This window comes from Crinia signifera, chromosome 2, assembly GCF_055691185.1.
Source record: "Crinia signifera chromosome 2, ASM5569118v1, whole genome shotgun sequence".
In the NCBI taxonomy this organism is placed as follows: domain Eukaryota; kingdom Metazoa; phylum Chordata; class Amphibia; order Anura; family Myobatrachidae; genus Crinia; species Crinia signifera.
This window is the reverse complement of record NC_139218.1, coordinates 400392146-400414053: the sequence shown is the minus strand read 5'-3', so window position 1 is coordinate 400414053 and position 21908 is coordinate 400392146. Positions and strand designations below refer to the sequence as shown.

Sequence of the window (21908 nt, the reverse complement as noted above, 5' to 3'; positions counted from 1 at the left end):
AGTTACTGTATATAGGTAGGCACATATTGTGTTAGACGTGACAAAGCAGAATGCCCCAGATTGCACATGCCATAGAATGCTATGTACATAGCAGTGTAAGGCTGAAGGCAGCGACGTCCCATATCACTGTAGTTATAGGAAGTTTACATTGTAGCGAGTGATCATTTAACCCCTTATTAACAGAGCCTGGGAATCTGTCAGGCTGAGAATGGTCTTTGATATCTGTGAATATAAAGTACAGTGACTCTGTCATATCCTCGTGACGTAACTGCCGACGCTGCTGTTTCTGTCCTGTGCACTGGATGCAGCGCTGACATCTGTAGCGGGCGGTGACATCACATCTGGGAAATAACTGTCATTATGACGGTCAGACAGCTGAGCAGAGGATCCCTGGGGTCATAATGCATTCCTGGAGCTGCGGAAAGATGCAGAGATCAGTACAGGATCTAGAGTATATTTTCACGCCCCTGTAAACATTTAGGTCATAATGTTTATAACCCCTGTCATAATTGCAGGAGGTGGCCACGCCCCCAAAATTTTACCGGGATACCTCTTGGTGGCCCTGTGTACATGTGGTAGGGAATGTGGTACTGCAGATTGTAAGCTCCTTTGGGGTAGGGACTGATGTGAATGGTCAATATATTCTCTGTACAACACTGTGGAATATATGTGCGCTATATAAATAACTGGTAGTAATAATAATAATAATAATAATAATAATAACTGTTGCTGAATGTGTGGTTTACATGCACTGTACAGTGTATTAAAGCTGCATACAGGTATACAGTAATAAGTTGTATATATATATATAGACATTGTAGGGGCTCTGCACACACTAAATTAACTGATAATAAATAGTGGAGATTTGGTTCATGAATTGATCAATGCATTTAAGCCTGCAGCCCCCTTCACGGGACCCCACTTTTCTGCAGGTCCCAACACTATCGATGAAAATGGCTACAATACACATAGCTATCACATCAATGTTTGATACCAGGCATGCTATCTGGTCTGAGGCTCACAGCACACTTTGCTTTTATAGGTGAGCAGCTACCAACACACCTGTCACTAATCATCTAGGGAAATGGTTAACATAAGCTATGGAATCTTAGTTAAAACAGGGTGCATGAGAGAATGTGACCACAATGTTTTAAATACCAGAAATATACATGAATACTGTATGGAATATTACCATTGATGTTTGAAAAAGAGACTGTTTTTTTTTTTAATTTAATGGAAAGTGAATGTATAAGCTATATTGATCTATATCAACAAGAGGGTCGCCATCTTACAATTGTACTTCATGTTTTTTTCACCCCGTATCCAACAGGGGATTGTGTAAGTGAGGCAGCCCATCCTCATATTCTTTTTAAATAACCATTAGCGCGAAACAAGGGTTTTGTTCTCTATATATATTTTTATATCTAAGAATATCACGCATTAATCTTTGTGTGGATGCAGACACTAGTCTTCCAGCCGAAATGGTTTGCATTAACTTAAAATTACAGTATCTACTTGCAGTGACCAGCTACCATCTTTCTTTGTTTGCTCCCTGGAACTGATGGACCCGCTAAGTCCTTTTTGGCCACTTGCAGCAAGCTTTCATACTCCATTGCTAAATACCTATCTATGGATATACAAATTCTTATAGCATCCAAAGAGATTGGACACATTTCCAAGCATCAGAAATTAGGTGGTGTTCAGGACACCACACACTCTTTTTGCAGATCTGACAGGTTCACCATATCTGCGACCACATCTGAATCAGGCCTTTGGTACTCGGAGAATCCACTGATTGTCTGTAAAAAGGGCACATATGCGAAACGTACGTTGTCATATCTGACAGGTTCACTAAAATCTTTTACCACGTCTGAATCAGGCTCATGGTGCACAGGGAATCCACTGATTGTAAAAAGGACACATAGGCGAAACGCACGTTGCCAGATCTGACAGGTTCACCATATCTGCATATCTGCATAGTACAGGACACCCCATCACCACGTTTGTATATGACTACAGTAGTTTCTTTCATGGGATGTGGCTACATCACACTGGTCCCCCAGCACGCCTGTACACTGCTCACAGAGGCTTTGAGCCCACTTTCCTAAGGACACTTCATAGCTGCACTGGCTGTGGAACTTATTTCATACCTGTCCTATAATTCTGGGACACTCCCATATAGTTGTGGCTTTCCCCCCACATTAGATGCATTATTAATCTCTGAGACTATATTGCTCTACATTCATCCACTCTGTGCATTGTTGGCCTTACTGGAGCTGCAAATAGGGTTTTTTCTTCTTTCTCCTATGGGGAAAAAAATGTATACATTTTACTAAGAAACACCATAAAAGCATATTTACCTTATTTATTAGCAGATATCTCATGGTATATCACACTTGCTGCATGAACATATGATATTGATGATATTAATATATTAGTTTCACTTGCTGGACTCCCCTTTTAAAATTTAGCAAACAGCTCCCCCACCCCGGCCTGGTGACATTATGTACCTGCTCCCACGCTGCTCATTGCTCTGGCACCTGTATGACAGTGGCTCATGTGTACCTGTGGAGAGATACTCAGCGACCCACTCGCCTCTTGTTGCCTTCATTGGCAAGATTGAGGAGCCCCATTCACCAGACAGGACAAGGCCTCAATAGATGCTGCAGGCAGCACCATGAACCGTAACAGTTCCTACAGTTACAGCTGCGAGGCTAATCTTCATTGTCTGCAAAGCTACTCTGTCAGTCACTTCATTGGTTACCTGTATTCTACCGTATTCAATGCAAAATTATTTTACTTAGACACAAAGCCATAAAACAAACTACACCAACATTCATCTCTTCTGTTATCTCAAAATATCATCCAACCCGACCTCTACGCTCCTCCCAAGATCTGCGTTTCTCAACCACACTCATTACTCGCTCCCATTTCCGATTGCAGGACTTTCTTCGGGCTGCACCCACTCTGTGGAATGCCCTCCCAAGCACAATAAGACTCTCCTCAAGTTTCCAAACTCTTCAGGCAAGCTTATCAAATTCCAGAACCAGCCACCTAACCTTCATATACCATTCCTATCCAATCACATCCCCACTGTACAGACCACACACATCCTCTCCTATCTAATCACATCCCCACTATACAGACCACACATATCCTCTCCTATCCAATCACATCCCCACTGTACAGACCACACATATCCTCTCCTATCCAATCACATCCCCACTATACAGACCACACATATCCACTCTTTTCTTCACATTTTCCATCCTACTGACCCCTGGCCAAACTGCTGGGTCACCGTATCTTACAGCACACCACAGAACCTTTGCATTCTGATGGAATTAATGCATTAAAAAATATCTTTCCTTGTGTATCAATGCCTATTTCCCTATATATTGTAAGCTTGCGAGCAGGGCCCTCATACCTTTGACTGTCTGTAAATACCCTGTTTGTTGTATCACTGTCTCCTTTTGTAAAGCACAAGAGTATGCTGTACTATATATGAAACTGTTAATAATTAAATAAATAAACAAATACAATTGCCAATTTGATGACAGAGCAGGAGGGACGGAGAGTCAGGTAAGAAGCAGTGTCAATGGGGGAAACTGGGGGTCAGGTAAGGAAAAAAGTGTTGAACAGGAAAATTGTGGTAGAAGACATGTAAAAGAAAACTGGCTGGGCAGAGGGGCATAAAGGGGAGAAACTAGTGGGCACTAGTGACTTAGAACTGGGGTACCCGAACATTTCAATTCAATACCACAACATTTCATTTCAGTTCAAGAATACATCTATGGGGTGGAAGGGAAAATATATATTGAAGGGCAAGATTTGCTGAGTCCTAGGTGCGTTCAGTGACACCAAACCAGTGGCAGATTAGCAAATAGTTAAAGTAGGCACCGCACTATTTATTTGAGCCTAAAAGAAAATTACAATCCTGATTTCGTACACACTCACCTCCTATGTACACTCAGTGATGTCACACTCACCTCTGAGTTGCACTCATTGACATCACACTCACCTCCTAGGTACACTCAGTGATGTCACATTTATCTCCTAGGTACACTCAGTGACATCACTCACACCTCCTAGGTAAAATCAATGATATCACACTAACCCTGGTGCACTCCGTGACATCACACTCTCTTCCTAGGTGCACTCAGTGACATCACATTCACCTCCTAGCTGCATTCAGTGACATCACACTTACCTCCTAGGTACACCCAGTGACATCATACTCACCTCCTAGGTGTTCTCAGTGACATCCCACTAACCTCCTAGCTGCATTCAGTGACATAAACCTTACCTCCTAGGTACATCCAGTGACATCACACTCACTTCTTGGGTACACTGAGTGACATCACACTCACCTCCTAGGTGCACTCAATGGCATTGTACTCACCTCCTAGGTACACCCAGTAACATTAAACTCACCTCCTAGGTGCACTTGGTGACATCACTCTTAACTTCTAGGTACACTAAGTGACATCCCACTTACCTCCTAGGTGCACTCCGTGACATCACACTCACCTCCTAGGTACACTCAGTGACATCCCACTCACCTCCTAGGTGCACCCAGTGACATCACACTCACCTCCTAGGTGCACTCCGTGACATCCCACTCACCTCCTAGATACGCACAGTTGTAGTAACTGCATTGGTGGCCGGTGCTTCTGAGGACATACGAGGTTTCAGATTTTTTCATAATGTCAAACTTTTCTGTTATTGGAATTAAGACTTCTTGTTCTTTAAAGTCTGAGAAGGACTCAATGCTGACCCCATAGCAGGTAAATATAGTAAACAGGGTCTTAGTCCCAAATGTTTGGGCAATCTGTGGGTTGAAGGATGACGAAGCAAAGTGTCCAAAGCGCAGGCTGGGTGATACATTGCTGAACGTCATCCATGTCCCCCGGTACACCTGGGACCGCCCAGCGCAGCCGCTGCTGAGCACCTGTAGAGCCCTCGTCAGGTAGAAGTGAAGAGCTTTGAAATTAAACTTGTTCATGTAATGGTCCCGGGATCTCCCGGCGACGGACACGTTCCTGTTCAGCTGCTGGTAGATGGGGAAGGGGCTCTCCTTGGTGTACAGGATGATGGCTGTTCCGTACTCGTCCTTAAATTCAGCAGGAACAATGTTATATGGTTTTATTCTCTTCCAGTGTTGTTCTGCTAACAGCCACATCATGGCAAAGGGCTTATACTTCTTCTCCTGCTCCAGTATGGCGGCCATGTTCCGCTCCATTTCACGCGCGCAGCCGAGATACTGATCATCAAATGCATTCGGCATCATGCTCAGGTCCACAGCCTGGCAGCGCAGCTGGAAAACATGGCGGGAGACGGCTTATATGGACACGGTGATCATTATTCATATACTGTAGGTGATTGGTTACTAACATGCACATGACATATATACTGTAGGTGATTGGTTACTAACATGCACATGACATATATACTGTAGGTGATTGGTTACTGACATGCACATGACATATATACTGTAGGTGATTGGTTACTAACATGCACATGACATACAGTATATACTGTGGGCCATACAGTATGTATCAAACTTTTAAAAGTGAAGAGTGATAAACTACCAGCCAATCAGTGTTGTGTCCTACAGAGGGTGGCAGTTAAGGTATAAGTCAGCGGAGAGGAATTATATCTAATAATAACCAGAGATTAAATGTAGGAGGAACATATAATGAAACATCTAATTGTACTTAAGGTCGCGCATAGCACAGAAGAAGCGAAACACACGTTGTGAAAAGTGGGGACCGCAGCAAATATCGGGGACATTTACAAATAATACTTGGTGAATAGGCCTCCAATAGTCCAGGCTTTATTGGTAGATAATAGGATGGTGGTGATGATGATAAACACCTGTACTGAGAATTAGACTTGTAGGGCACTGAACACTTCTAGGGGTTAGATAGGGATTAGATAGATAGATAAGAGACAGATAGATGGATAGATATATATGAGATAGATAGATAGAAATGCGATAGATAGATAGATAGATAGATAGATAGATAGATAGATAGATAGATAGATAGATAGATAGATAGATATGAGATAGATAGATAGATAGATACGAGATAGATAGATAGATAGATAGATAGATAGATAGATAGATAGATAGATAGATAGATAGATAGATAGATAGATAGATAGATAGGAGATAGATAGATAGATAGATAGATAGATAGATATGAGATAGATAGATAGATAGATAGATACGAGATAGATAGATAGATAGATAGATATGAGATAGATAGATAGATAGATAGATAGATAGATAGATATGAGATAAATAAATATTATAGATAAATATGAGATAGATAGATAGATAGATAGATGATAGATAACTAGATATGAGATAGATATGAGATTGATAGATAGATAGATATAGATAAATCATAGATAGATATGAGATAGATAGATAGATAGATAGATAGATAGATAGACAGATAGATAGATAGATAGATAGATTGACAGATAGATATGAGATAGGTAAACAGATAGACATATTAGATAGATATGATATAGATAGATGATAGATATGAGATAGATAGATAGATAGATATGAGACAAATAGATAGATAGATAGATAGATAGATAGATAGAAAGATATGAGACAGATAGATACAGTAGATATGAGATAGATAGATAGATACAGGGCCGGTGGAAGGCACTGGAGCTCCCCAGGTGGGGGGTTCCGGCGCTCACCCGCTCCCTCCGTCGCTACACTAGGGGGGGGGGGAGCCGGGTACTCCGGTGCCGGTACACTGGGGAGGGGGGGTGCCGGGTACTCCGACGCTCAACTGCTCTGGACACTCCACGAGGGGGGAGGGGGTGCCCGGCAATGCGGTGTTCAACAGGAGGGGGCGAGTCGCTCCAGCGGGGGGAGATGGGGGTGAGAGTTCCTGCTAACCTCCATCCCCAGGGATCTGCTCCTAACTGCTGCCCTGCAGTGGCCGGCGCCCTAGGCAAATGCCTAAGGCTGCCTAGTGGTGGTGATGGCCCTGGATAGATAGATAGATAGATAGATAGATAGATAGATAGATAGATAGATAGATAGATAGATAGATAGATAGATAGATACCTGTACTGACAATAAGATGTGGAGGGCACCGAAGTGATGTATGTACCATCTTGGTGGTCTCAGTGCGGTCTGCAGTGGAAGTCACATAGTATCCTCCATTTTGTGTGGATGATTTCGGGTTGTCTGATAAAACAAGAGGGTAACCTCTGAGTGTGATGGGGGATGTCAGACACTGCCCCATGTGCAGGTACACATAATATTGTGTTACAGATAGAATGGTTACATACAGGACCTATTATTAGGAACGTGGACCCCCCCCCCCCCCCCTCCTCCATGAAGTGGATTACTTCACACCATGATAGACGGATACTTTATAGAGATTGGCAACTTTAAACTTTATGGGTGAGATTTAATAGGATGAGAGATTCAGAAAGTGAGAGATTTGGTAAGAAATCTCCAGTTTTTTTTAAAGCGGCAATCATTTACACTGCAAAATCACACTGGTTTTGCAGTGTAAATGATTGCCGCTTTAAAAAAACTGGAGATTTCTTACCAAAATCTCTCACTTTCTGAATCTCTCATCCTATTAAATCTCACCCTATGTCTTCAGTGGTCTACACCGAAATAGACAAAGGTAACAGAAGCTAAGCACAAGGGTGACCCTTATAATTGTACTTTGCTTTCATTTACATTGCAGTCAGGCTGATTAGTCAGTTCCCATCATAAAACTCATGGGACACGGAGAGCCAATCACCAGCAGAATCCCTGTTATTTGCGCAGAAGAGCAACATGTGGTAACACATGCTGCTCCTCAGTCTGACAGTACAGGTACAACGTTTTTTATTTTATATTAACCCATTGGATGTCGACAGGAACTAAAGAGGATGTGATCTACACTGAATGTAGGTAAGTATTCATACATTTCACAGGTACCTATTGATTTTCTAGAGAAGAGGATCGAATGGCGACGTGGGGTTTAGGTGTGAGTGTGTAAGTGTGCATGAGTTTTTATTAAATTTCTGCTGTCATGGTATGTTTGTGTAGTTATTTTAATATTTGTTTTACACATGGAACTACAAGTTTAATGCCCCACATGCTGGTACTTGTGGTTCTCCATGTACCAGCATATGGGGAAGACTTTCCTGGACTTGTAGTTCCACTGGAAAAATACATTATTTCATGAAAAACTTAGCACAGTACTGCCCAGGGTGCCCTTTAGGGTGGATCCCTTTATAGGGGGGTAATAACTTCCCATGGGACCCCCTGCCAGGGCTGACTAGTCGGAGGGGACTGATATAAACGTGTCCCTCGGCTGTGGCATTATCTTACTGACTAGCTTCCTGGTGCTGGTTTTAAAAATACGGGGAACCCTTACATATTTTGTGCCAGATGTACTTAAAATAGTGATAAAGTGGAGAGTGATAAACAACCAGCCAATCAGCTCCTAACTGCCAGGCTGGGTTTGAAAAATAACAGCTAGGAGCCAATTGGCTGGTTGTTCATCACTCTCTACATCTGGCCCTTAGTCCCCCAATATTTTTTAAACCAGGACCAGTCGAAGAGCCCACTGATGATTTTTTAAATACAGGGAACCCCTACACAATTCCCCCCCCCCCCCCTGTGTTTTTGCAAACCAGCACCAGCCCTTATTTTACTTTTACATAGAAGTATTCCACAGAAACACCTGACAACAAGCATGTAATCTGCTGGCAATGAGCATGTAACCACTGGCAATGGGCATGTAACCCCTAGCAATGAGCATGTAGGTAAAACAAATTATAATTTTTATATCGGGGGTGCCAGAAATTTGTTTGGCTGGGGTTATGAATATTAATACAAAGCCTAACCAAAACAGACAGGTGCTATACAGACACTATACTGTATTATATGCACGCCTGTGTAGCTATACCACAGGTCCTCAAAGTCGGTCCTCGGGACCCCACACAGTGACTGTTTTGCAGGTTTCCTTACAGAATGAAGTGAAATTATCAGCTCCACCTGTGATTCTTTTAAAATGTGTCAATGAGTAACGAGTGCACCTGGAAAACATGAACTAGGTGGGGTTCTGAGGACCGAGTTTGAGAACCACTGAGCTGTACCATCTGGTAGGAGTCAATCAATCGTACTTTACTGTGGATTTCCCATGTTTGCCTGATATTATTTACATTACATTAGAATGAGACTATTTGGGGCTCATTCGTTCGCCCTGGGGCACTGGGGAGGACCCATGAATGTATTATACTGATTGTAAGGACCCGGATTACCCAGAGTTACAGTTTCGAAGGAACGGATACAACACAGAGGTTCCCAAACCTGTTCCCCAAGACACTCTACCAGTCCAGCTTTTAAGTCTATCCATGACTCAGCACACCTGTGTCCAAGCATGGCTATACTTAAACCCTGGACCTGTAGGATGCCCTGAGGACCGTATTTGGGAACCTCTGGTGTACAGTGTTGTCTGTGTTCATTACAGCACCTATAGGTTTTGGTTTAGACTTTTGATGGATCACATTAAATTAGTTTTTTCCATCAATAACAGCCCAAGATTGCCCATGTATTACAGTGTATAAAGACCACTTACCTCTATATTATTAGGTAATTCACTCCTATTTTATATACTACCCCCACTACGGCCGCCCCGTCACACCACCACTGCCCCCCCTAAGTATTACATAACGGAATAAGATAAGGCAAAGATCTCACCTTGTATGCGCAGATCCTCATCTATCAGCACCTGGGACAGCGCCCTAGAACGTGATCATTATTCCATATACAATGTACAGTACGAGACCACGCCATACATTCCTGTCATGTTCTCAAAGGTTACATGTAATAGAGATTTCCAACTGGAGGGACAAGCGGATTCTTGTCTGTTATTGTAATAATGCAAAGAATGTGTCACTGCACAATTGTTTCATTATGTGCAGACACAATTGTGGTCTGTTTAGCACAATGCTCTGCTCACCTGCAATGTAACTTCCATCCACAAGGGGGCAGTAAGGATGCTCGGCGGCAGCTGGGATTCTGCAATAATAAAACTTTTATTCTGAGAAATGTTTGGGGGACTCAGTGTTCTTACGCCAGCTATATCTTACACATAGTATAAATAGCATTAGTTGTTTCGTTAATGTACGTTAAAACCACAGCACATTATGCATCTCCTTATATACTCTGTGCTGCTGTGGGACCAGCCAGGGGCAAACACAAGCAAATGGCCCTGGAGTGAAAGAGGGTGGGATGTACCAAGAAGTGCCACTCATCGTCACAATGCTCATCACATACAGTATGTACTAACATATGCGATGAGCTACACAAAAAGCATCCCCAACAGATTTCCGGGCTTCCTGGGAGGGATCCGTGTCGAGCCAAAAGCTTACACCGTCATGTCTACACATCAAACACCCATTACATAGTATACCACATGCTATATCAGCCATTACACGTTATACCACACACCGTAATGCCCATTACACGTTATACCACACACCGTAATGCCCATTACACGTTATACCACACACCATAATGCCCATTACACGTTATACCACACACTGTACTGCCCATTACACATTATACCACGCACCGTAATGCCCATTTCACGTTATACCACACATCGTAATGCCCATTACATATACCACACTCTAATGCCCATTACATATTATGCCATATTAGTGCTACTTACCTACATGTTAATTACTAGGGGTTTCTTGCTTGATGCCCGGGCCTTCATGCTCGTTGCCATGGGGGAGTGTAAATGCCTGTTGCCAAGGGGGAGTGCAAATACCTGTTGCTAAGGGGGAGTGCAAATGCTCATTGCCAAGGGGGAGTGCAAATGCTCATTGCCAAGGGCGAGTGCAAATGCTCGTTGCTAAAGGGGGAGTTTAATGAAAGTCTCAGAGGACAAGAGCTGCACAGAGCGCGTTGCTACGCAGCATTGGGGTGCCGTCGTATCAAACTCCAGAAGGGAGATGCGCACCGCCGTATCAGACACCTAGAGGGAGACGCACACCCCCGCCGGGAGAGAATTAGCTAGAAGAGAAGGTCAGCGGCGCTATTTTAAATCTCGCGCCAGCTTGCGGAGCAGCAGCCAATCAGGAACTACCACTTTTGATTGGCTGTCAGACCACAAGCAGGCGCAATATTTAAAATATTTGAAATAGCTGCAGACCTGCTTGTCTAGTTCCCGGCTCTGTACACTGCATCACACATGGTACCATATCCCCAGACCGGGCCCACCACTGACTGCCACTATATAACTCTCAGGGGGTATTCTGCTTGATTCAGCCTTGCCAGTCCACCAGTGTGTTAGCACGCACCGGCTGTGAATGAATGTTTTACATAAACATCCAATCGCAGCCTGCGGGGGAAAACCCACATCATTCACCTATCCCTACTGTGTGTTCTGTAGCTGTCACAGGCGGAGGCACCAGGTAATAACTAAGGATGCCCGGCACTGGCACAGCATATGTCCTACTGTGTGTTCTGTTCCTGGCACAGCTGTCACAGGCAGAGGCACCAGGTAATAACTAAGGATGCCCGGCACTGGCACAGCATATGTCCTACTGTGTGTTCTGTTCCTGGCACAGCTGTCACAGGCGGAGGCACCAGGTAATAACTGAGGATGCCCGGCACTGGCACAGCATATGTCCTACTGTGTGTTCTGTACCTGGCACAGCTGTCACAGGCAGAGGCACCAGGTAATAACTAAGGATGCCCGGCACTGGCACAGCATATGTCCTACTGTGTGTTCTGTTCCTGGCACAGCTGTCACAGGCGGAGGCACCAGGTAACAACTAAGGATGCCCGGCACTGGCACAGCATATGTCCTACTGTGTGTTCTGTTCCCGGCAAAGCTGTCACAGGTGGAGGCACCAGGTAAAAACTTAGGATGCCCAGCACTGGCACAGCATATGTACTACTGTGTGTTCTATAACTGGCACTGAAGTCTCAGGCGGAGGCACCAGGTAATAACTAAGGACACCGGTCACTGGCACAGCATATGTCCTACTGTGTGTTCTGTAGCTGTCACAGCTGTCACAGGTGGAGGCACCAGGTAATAACTAAGGATGCCGGCACTGGCACAGCATATGTCCTACTGTGTGTTCTGTACCCGGCACAGCTGTCACAGGTAGAGGCACCAGGTAATAACTAAGGATGCCCGGCACTGGCACAGCATATGTCCTACTGTGTGTTCTGTTCCTGGCACAGCTGTCACAGGTGGAGGCACCAGGTAATAACTAAGGACACCGGTCACTAGCACAGCATATGTCCTACTGTGTGTTTTATAGCTGGCAAAGCTGGCACAGACGGAGGCATCATGTAGTAACTAAGGATGCCTTGCACTGGCACAGCATATGTCCTACTGTGTGTTCTGTACCTGGCAGAGCTGTCACAGGTGGAGGCACCAGGTAATAACTAAGGATGCCCGGCACTGGCACAGCAAATGTCCTACTGTGTGTTCTGTACCTGGCAGAGCTGTCACAGGTGGAGGCACCAGGTAATAACTAAGGATGCCCGGCACTGGCACAGCAAATGTCCTACTGTGTGTTCTGTACCTGGCAGAGCTGTCACAGGTGGAGGCACCAGGTAATAACTAAGGATGCCCGGCACTGGCACAACATATGTCCTACTGTGTGTTCTGTTCCTGGCACAGCTGTCACAGGTGGAGGCACCAGGTAATAATTAAGGATGCCCGGCACTGGCACAGCATATGTCCTACTGTGTGTTCTGTACCTGGCACAGCTGTAACAGGCAGAGGCACCAGGTAATAACTAAGGATGCCCGGCACTGGCACAGCATATGTCCTACTGTCTGTTTTGTACCCAGTATAGCTGTCACAGGCGGAGACATCAGGTAATAACTAAGGATGCCCGGAACTGGCACAGCATATGTCCTACTGTGTGTTCTGTTCCTGGCACAGCTGTCACAGGTGGAGGCACCAGGTAATAACTTAGGATGCCCAGCACTGGCACAGCATATGTACTACTGTGTGTTCTATACCTGGCACTAAAGTCTCAGGCGGAGGCACCAGGTAATAACTAAGGACACCGGTCACTGGCACAGCATATGTCCTACTGTGTGTTCTGTTCCTGGCACAGCTGTCACAGGCGGAGGCACCAGGTAATAACTAAGGATGCCCAGCACTGGCACAGCATATGTCCTACTGTGTGTTCTGTAGCTGGCACAGCTGTCACAGGTGGAGGCACCAGGTAATAACTAAGGATGCCGGCACTGGCACAGCATATGTCCTACTGTGTGTTCTGTACCCGGCACAGCTGTCACAGGTAGAGGCACCAGGTAATAACTAAGAATGCCCGGCACTGGCACAGCATATGTCCTACTGTGTGTCCTGTTCCTGGCACAGCTGTCACAGGTGGAGTCACCAGGTAATAACTAAGGACACCAGTCACTGGCACAGCATATGTCCTACTGTGTGTTCTATAGCTGGCAAAGCTGGCACAGGCGGAGGCATCATGTAGTAACTAAGGACACCGGGCACTGGCACAGCATATGTCCTACTGTGTGTTCTGTACCTGGCAGAGCTGTCACAGGCGGAGGCACCAGTTAATAACTAAGGACCCGGCACTGGCACAGCATATGTCCTACTGTGTGTTCTGTTCCTTGCACAGCTGTCACAGGTGGAGGCACCAGTTAATAACTAAGGATGCCGGCACTGGCACAGCATATGTACTACTGTGTGTTCTGTAGCTGGCACAGCTGTCACAGGTGGAGGCACCAGGTTTTAACTTAGGATGCCCAGCACTGGCACAGCATATGTACTACTGTGTGTTCTGTACCCGGCACAGCTGTCACAGGTGGAGGCACCAGGTAATAACTAAGGATGCAGGCACTGGCACAGCATATGTCCTACTGTGTGTTCTGTACCCGGCACAGCTGTCACAGATGGAGGCACCAGGTAATAACTGACCCCGCTGCCTGCTACCCACTCACTGGAGTGTGTGTGTGGGGGGCATCATTGCGCGGGGGGGGATTAGTTGTGATGAAGGCAGCAGTGCATGTGCAATCATTGATTCATCGCTACAAGTAATCAGGTATCACAGCGCTGACAGTGATTTATCGGCTCCATCGGTGGTGACAAATTATAGAGAAGTTATTAAACAAATTGTTCACTGAAATAAAACAAATTTCTTTTTGAGATTTGTTAACATGTTATTGTATATAAAATATAGATTATTTACATAAATGTGAAAGAGAATTCATCTTACTGTACGTGAGGATCGGGTAGAAATATTAACGCCTAACGATAAGTGATTATTGGGGTATAAATGTCAGTGATGTACTGTGGGGATCTAGTGATGGTGACATCAGAACAGTGTCCTGTACTGTGGGGATCCAGTGCTGGTGACATCAGAACAGTGTCCTGTACTGTGGGGATCCAGTGCTGGTGACATCAGAACAGTGTCCTGTATTGTGGGGATCCAGTGCTGGTGACATCAGAACAGTGTCCTGTACTGTGGGGATCCAGTGATGGTGACATCAGAACAGTGTCCTGTACTGTGGGGATCCAGTGATGGTGACATCAGAACAGTGTCCTGTATTGTGGGGATCCAGTGATGGTGACATCAGAACAGTGTCCTGTACTGTGGGGATCCAGTGATGGTGTCATCAGAACAGTGTCCTGTACTGTGGGGATCCAGTGATGGTGACATCAGAACAGTGTCCTGTATTGTGGGGATCTAGCAATGATGACATCAGAACGGTGTCCTGTACTGTGGGGATCCAGCGATGGTGACATCAGAATAGTGTCATGTATTGTGGGGATCTAGCAATGATGACATCAGACCAGTGTCCTGTACTGTGGGGATCCAGCAATGGTAACATCAGAACAGTGTTCTGTACTGTGGGGATCCAGCGATGGTGACATCAGAATAGTGTCCTGTATTGTGGGGATCCAGCGATGGTGACATCAGAATAGTGTCCTGTACTGTGGGGATCCAGCGATGGTGACATCAGAACAGTGTCCTGTACTGTGGGGATCATAGGCGTGCGCAGCTCATTTTATTAGGGGGTGCACTGTCAAAGCGGTGTGCCTAGCACCACCTATTGGGCATGTCTAACACGCCATTGGGTCTGTCTAACACCACCAATCAGGCGTGCACTCACTACAATATAAAACGTCTCTCAGCCACACCACTATATCCGGCCTATTTCAGTTTTAATCTTCTAATTACTCTGTAACAGTACATGCAAATAAAGTCACAATCATATCTGGATGACACAGGTATGTAGTGATATGACAATGGTGTAATACAATTAATAATGCAAAACACACATAAATGATTGATGGGCGCTTATTTTAATGGAATACAGGTCTAAAAAGCAAAAGACTTTGGTAAAAGGTATTGCTGTTATTACTAGCAGCAATAAGTGTGGGGTGGGGGCACAGCATTAGGGGGTGCCTGTGCACCCTTAACACTCAATGTGCGCACGCCAATGGTGGGGATCCAGTGATGGTGACATCAGAACAGTGTCCTGTACTGTGGGGATCCAGTGATGGTGACATCAGAACAGTGTCCTGTATTGTGGGGATCTAGCATTGATGACATCAGAACGGTGTCCTGTACTGTGGGGATCCAGCGATGGTGACATCAGAATAGTGTCCTGTATTGTGGGGATCCAGCGATGGTGACATCAGAATAGTGTCCTGTACTGTGGGGATCCAGCGATGGTGACATCAGAATAGTGTCCTGTATTGTGGGGATCCAGCGATGGTGACATCAGAATAGTGTCCTGTACTGTGGGGATCCAGTGATGGTGACATCGGAACAGTGTCCTGTACTGTGGGGATCCAGCGATGGTGACATCAGAACAGTGTCCTGTATTGTGGGGATCCAGTGATGGTGACATCAGAATAGTGTCCTGTACTGTGGGGATCCAGCGATGGTGACATCAGAACAGTGTCCTGTACTGTGGGGATCCAGTGATAGTGACATCAGAACAGTGTCCTGTACTGTGGGGATCCAGTGATGGTGACATCAGAACAGTGTCCTGTATTGTGGGGATCTAGCAATGATGACATCAGAACGGTGTCCTGTACTGTGGGGATCCAGCGATGGTGACATCAGAATAGTGTCCTGTACTGTGGGGATCCAGCGATGGTGACATCAGAACAGTGTCCTGTACTGTGGGGATCCAGCGATGGTGACATCAGAATAGTGTCCTGTACTGTGGGGATCCAGCGATGGTGACATCAGAACAGTGTCCTGTACTGTGGGGATCCAGTGATGGTGACATCAGAACAGTGTCCTGTATTGTGGGGATCCAGTGATGGTGACATCAGAACAGTGTCCTGTACTGTGGGGATCCAGTGATGGTGACATCGGAACAGTGTCCTGTATTGTGGGTATCCAGTGATGGTGACATCAGAACGGTGTAATGACCAGTCAGGATGACGGACCTTGGGGGGGGGGGGGGGGAGAGAGAGAGGAGTCATTATATAAAGCTGGGAATGCTATAATAGTGAGTGAGGAACTGTGAGCCTGATTAAGCCCTGTTGAATATGGAAAGGCCGCGCACATCCGTACGCTGTGCGCATGTGTGAGGTCTCCTTGTGGACTGACCATGCAAAGACTGTGTGGCCACTCGCAAGGTGATTGGGAGCATAACGCAGCAGTTTCTGGGAGTGTCCCGGCTAACACAGGCATCCCCAGCTGTTGGGAGGGAGGGCCACTGACGTCCGACGGCCCAAGCTAACCAGCCAAAGAGGTAATGCTTTGGCTAGGGGATCTCATATAATAAGTGTCCCCCACGGATTCAGTATTGAATCCCGGCGGTCGGGATCCCGGCATTCAGAATCCCGACGCCGGAATCCCGACAGCCGAAATGCCGACAAGGGGGGGACGTGGATCGCCCCCCCTTGCGGGCTCGCTGCTCGCGCAGCGGGCCCGGTGCCTCGCTACGCTCGGCACACTAATTTATTCTCCCTCCAGGGGTGTCGTGGACACCCCAGGAGGGAGAATGTGTCGGCACTTCGGCGGTCGGGATTCCGGCGTCGGGATTCTGAACGCCGGGATCCCGACCGCCGGGATTTTAACTGCATCCCGTCCCCCACCTGTGGCATTACCCTGGAGGCTGTTTGAGCTGGTTTCTGGCTCATTGATGGATGGTGTATACATTCGGAAACCAGAATTCGGCTGATGCATCGAATGGATACAAATATGTGCATTCATACCCATTCGATCTAAGTAAATTTACCCCAATAACTGAAATGGGGGGGGGGGGGTGTCCTTCCTCAACTCACTTGTGGTGTTTAGGGCTAGGGGAAGCAGAAGGGGCGGGCTCATTCAGGCAGACTTTCACAGCTTGCCCGTCACTGCACATGGCGCAGGAATGGTGACAATATCCCCCCCCCCCCCCCTCCCATCACAAGGAAGCGGTGCACCATAAAGCACTTCCCTTATGGAAATCTTTTTGGCTACCACCCCTTTGGTATTCCGAAAATACCACAATTTGCATCATTTTAGTCCCATCCCCTCCATGTAGACCCGAAAATGGCAGGATATGACTAACCAGTTTTGTGGATGAGGGGGGGGGGGATGCGGAGGATCCAGGAGCTTACAGTAGGCTTGCCCTCCCTTCTGGTGGGCCGGGAGGGGGACCTGAATTTCTGGGAAGGGCAATTGGCCACAATTCACAGGTCAATGGGGAGAGGCCAGAACAAATCTAATGAGAGTCCATTAGAATCGCATCATTTTAGCCCTGAGGGTCAATGGTGAGGGGGGTGGGGCTTAGTAATATCGTCCTTTTTTTGGGGGGGGGCTCCAGAAAAATCCTGCGTTTCCCCCCCCCGTTTATAGATGGTATAAACATAATTACAACTGTTTATGTGATTTATATATAATGTGAAGTGTAACCAACATGACATAACATATATCTATCTGTATACAGTAAAGATAAAGCAAGCATACCCCAACTGTGCCCACTGCCCCCCCTCCTTCCCCATTGGTAGACAATGCTTCACTCTACCCTAGGGATGGCTATCGGTGCTAGTGCCATCGATGGTTGCCATCAATGGTTTTACCTAGCGATGACCATGGCTTTTGTATGACTGGCCAATCATAACCTTGGAGCATAGCTTCACCGTGTTGGGGTCGGAACTATGCTCCGTGCCCCGGCACTTTGGAGGGGGGGGGGGATTATTGGGTTATGCTGAACCATTGATGGAGGAAAACCACCTGATTCGCCCCCATCGATGGTAAAACTGCGACGTCGGTCACATATAATAGTACGTGTACGATTAGTATCAATGCGGTCAGTGGCATCAGGTACCACAAAGGTGTTATATATAATTACTCTGTAATACTTACTGATCCTGTTCTTGTAGATATCATTGCCTGCATCAGAAGAGGAACTCACCTGTAGGACAATAACGGGGACATTTACCAAGAAGGCCGATTACGACGGCTAAAGCTGACGGATTCCCCGGATTCATATTAAAAAAGCCAAAATATGCATCGGGCTCAAACAGCCAGCAGTCATGGCACAGCTGGGGGCATTTAAGGACCCCCGGCCAAAGCGTGGGGCTTTGTCACTGTCAGCTATCCTTCCCATCATAGGAGGCTGTGTTACACCTCAGCATCCTAAAGTGCCATGAGAACATCCACTGGGACACCCCCCAAATATTACTACCAGCTTTTTATTATAAAATAAGAAACTTTTTATCTGACAGACTGTTGTTAAAACCTTAACGCTATCAACGGAGAATGCGGTTCTATTTTGGGGAATAAAGAACATCGCACTACAGCTATGTTATCAGTTATAAGGTAACTTATGAGAGTGATATAAAGTATTTGCTTGTATCTACATAGCAAAGTGTTTTCTATACATACGGTTATGTTCTCAGCACCTAGACGGACAACTTTTGTTTTATTCTGATTTTTTATTTTTGCTATATGTCCATGTTCGATTGTGTAAACTTTTTCTAATCTAAAGAAGGGTACACACCAGGACGACCCGCTCACGATGGCATGGTGCGCATGTGATAACTTCAATATGGGCATGTGATGCCATACTGAATGGTCTTAATATAAGATACAGTTGTTGTTTAAAATGCCATCCCCATAGGGGATATTAAAGACATATATATACATATATAAAAATAAATGCCTTCACAGAAGGCAAAAGGAGACTCCCAAAGAAAGAAAAAAATATATTATTTTATTGATACACTGAACTCCCCTCCCGGAGGGGAAATTGGATTGAGCCACTTATGGAAATAATAATAAAACCATGACAATGTCCCTGCGCTTAAGGGGCGACCAGTTTGGACTCATGATGGACACATTTTAAATAAAGTTATTGGGCTCGTGAGCGGGGCGGGAGACTGTGCCCAGCGCGAGGAGGGATATATAAAAAAGTGACAGCCGTTTCTGGTGGCGCAGTTCCCCTCAGGAAAGGGTTAAGTGCAGAGCTGCGCAGCCTAAAGGAGATGGATAGCGATGCTGACAGGGAGCAGTGTCCCTGAGGAGATTGGAAATAAGCAGAGCTGCGCAGCAACACAGCGGCGGAGAGCGGTGCTGGGGATAGGAGAAGAGAAGTACTGGAGGTGATTAGAAGTCCAGTGAAGTCTGGCGGGGTTCCGGTGTCCAGACGCTGACAGGAGAAAGCCGCAGCATCGGAGGTACACGTACTTCAGCCGCAAACGGACGGAGACTTCCGGCGGGGAGTGCTGAAGATCCATGTAATCGCTGGGCGGCAACGGAGGCGGGCTGCGACGTCAGTAAGGGGGCGGCGGCCGGAGTGATAGGGCAGTATTCAATGAGAAAAATTCGCTGTGATTTCTGGAGAGTTTGTGCTTTTCACGCGGTGGAGAGAGGTTTTTTTTCTCCAAAGGCGAGCCACCCTATTCAATGTGAAATATTCTCCGTCTTTCTAAGTGATTCTCGCCGTCTCTCTCCGTGTAGAAATTCTCCATCTTTTGATGGAGAGCAGGAATGTGAACTTTTAAACTAAAAGGGTGTATTTTTTAATTTTGGTGTCAAAAAATCAGGTTTTTTTTTCTGTGAAGGGCCATGTTATTTTTATTCATGTGCCTATAGCACATGAATATATATTTAATTTTAAAAAAATTATTTTTTTACATTTTTTTTTTTTTTTTACACAGTGCAGCCAGCAGGGGGCCGGAGCGCTCGAGCCGCTCATTAGATATTCATATATTCACTGCACCCGATGCACGTTCGGGTACAGTGAATACTGGGTCCCCCGCTGGCTATAGGGGGGGCAGCCTGTGCTGCCTGGGTCCAGGGGAGCCCTGCTCCCCACCCCATATCCCCTGCAGCAGCCAAGAGAGACTTTAATCTCTCTTGGCTGCTACGTCCCCCGGCTCCTGACAGCTCCCTGCCGCGGACGCTCGTCCGCTGCAGGGGTTAAGACTCGCCGCGAGTGGCGGCGAGTCTTTAACACGTTGAATAGGGGGAGCAGGAGGCTCCGGAACACGGAGAGTGCATGGCGAGAGAAAAAATCTCTCGCCATGCACGGAGAATATTTGACATTGAATACTGCCCATAGTCTGGAGTTTACCCTGCGGGCGGTGACTGACAGCCGGGGGAGGCCGCATCATCATCAGAGGTGGAGACCTGCAGCATACAAGTCCAGGAGAGGGGTGTGGTGAGTGTTGATCCAGCCCCCAGAGCAGCGTAGTACAACAGCCTGGCCCAGCAGCTCCTACATTACTGCACCGACTGACAGTTAGCAGAAGGCTGTCTTCCCACCCCCATACCAGCCTCCCATACAGCCAACTCAGCCAACTCAGCAGCCAGGGATCACCTACAAACCGCCCCTGGCAGGCAGCCCCTAGTATAAGAGGGGAATGGCTGCAAAGTAGATGGACAGTCAGTGAGCTGAACCGTTGTATAGTAAAATACAGGAGAGCAGAGACTTGGCAAACTATCAAGGTCCTAGTTACTAAAGTGTACTTACTGCTATTCCGTCATTTCTGATAAACAGGCAAAACTTCCCACCAGTAGTACTTTGGCTGCAATATTATTGTGAGAGGGACATTAATATCATTCACAGTCTACACATATAAAAAGGAGAGTAGTGAATAAAATGTGCACAGTGGAACAGGATAAGCCCATTTATCATAATCATCCTTCAGGAGGAATTTAAGTACAACAGTGCAGGAGCTAAAGCTGAGACCTCCACCGTCACTAGAAGTATAAAGTATTCTCGAGACAGTTGTGCTATAGAGAGAGACAGACGGGAAGCTAGATTAGAGCTGCTTCATAGCCCAGGAAAATACAGTAAAACATCTTCACCCTGGGTAAAACATCTCCCTAACTCAGGAAAACATTTCCTTCAGTAATGAAAAGGTTAAAGGTCATTTGGAGATGTTGACGAGAAACAAGACTACAGGCAGAAGTGGAAATTAGTTCATTATTGAGATAGCAATATACAAACCAGCAGCTTTAGGAACAGTTAATGAGGAACCCCTTTTCAAGTAACCTCGCCAAGTGGATTACAAATACTCTAGGGATTAATTTGCAGCGTAGACTTTAGTCCTCTATGAGGGAAAGGGACAGCTCTATAAATACGCGCATTATTGGATAGTAACTGCAGTTACAATAGAAATACTCTGAGACTACAGTATATTAAACATTTACTGCGCAGTAATAAAATTCTCCTGGTAAAGTAGAGGCCTCTATGATATTGTAATTGTTATAGTAAAGTGGATACTTAAAGTGACCATTTAACGGGAAAGGCAACAGAGTTTATCTGTCGAATGTTAATATGCATTACATTGTATCTTGCTAAATAACTTGTGTTAATTGTAGCAACAAGGTAGGGTTATCAACTTGTTTAATTTAATAGTGTCAGGAGGGCAAGCAAATAGAAGAGGACAGCATACTACAGT

At 45.9% G+C, this 21908-nt stretch overlaps 1 protein-coding gene across 1 annotated transcript; it reads right to left on the bottom strand.

Moving 5' to 3' along the window:
- Positions 1-2195: 2195 nt before the first annotated feature.
- On the bottom strand, positions 2196-18488 carry LOC146058625 (ecto-ADP-ribosyltransferase 5-like). The gene is made up of 3 exons (XM_083170899.1): positions 18413-18488; positions 4627-5340; positions 2196-2304 (listed from the first exon to the last, which is right to left on the bottom strand). Exons 1-3 carry the CDS (start codon positions 18486-18488, stop codon positions 2243-2245), a joined length of 852 nt encoding a protein of 283 aa, XP_083027025.1. The 3' UTR covers positions 2196-2242.
- Between the last annotated feature and the right edge of the window lie 3420 nt (positions 18489-21908).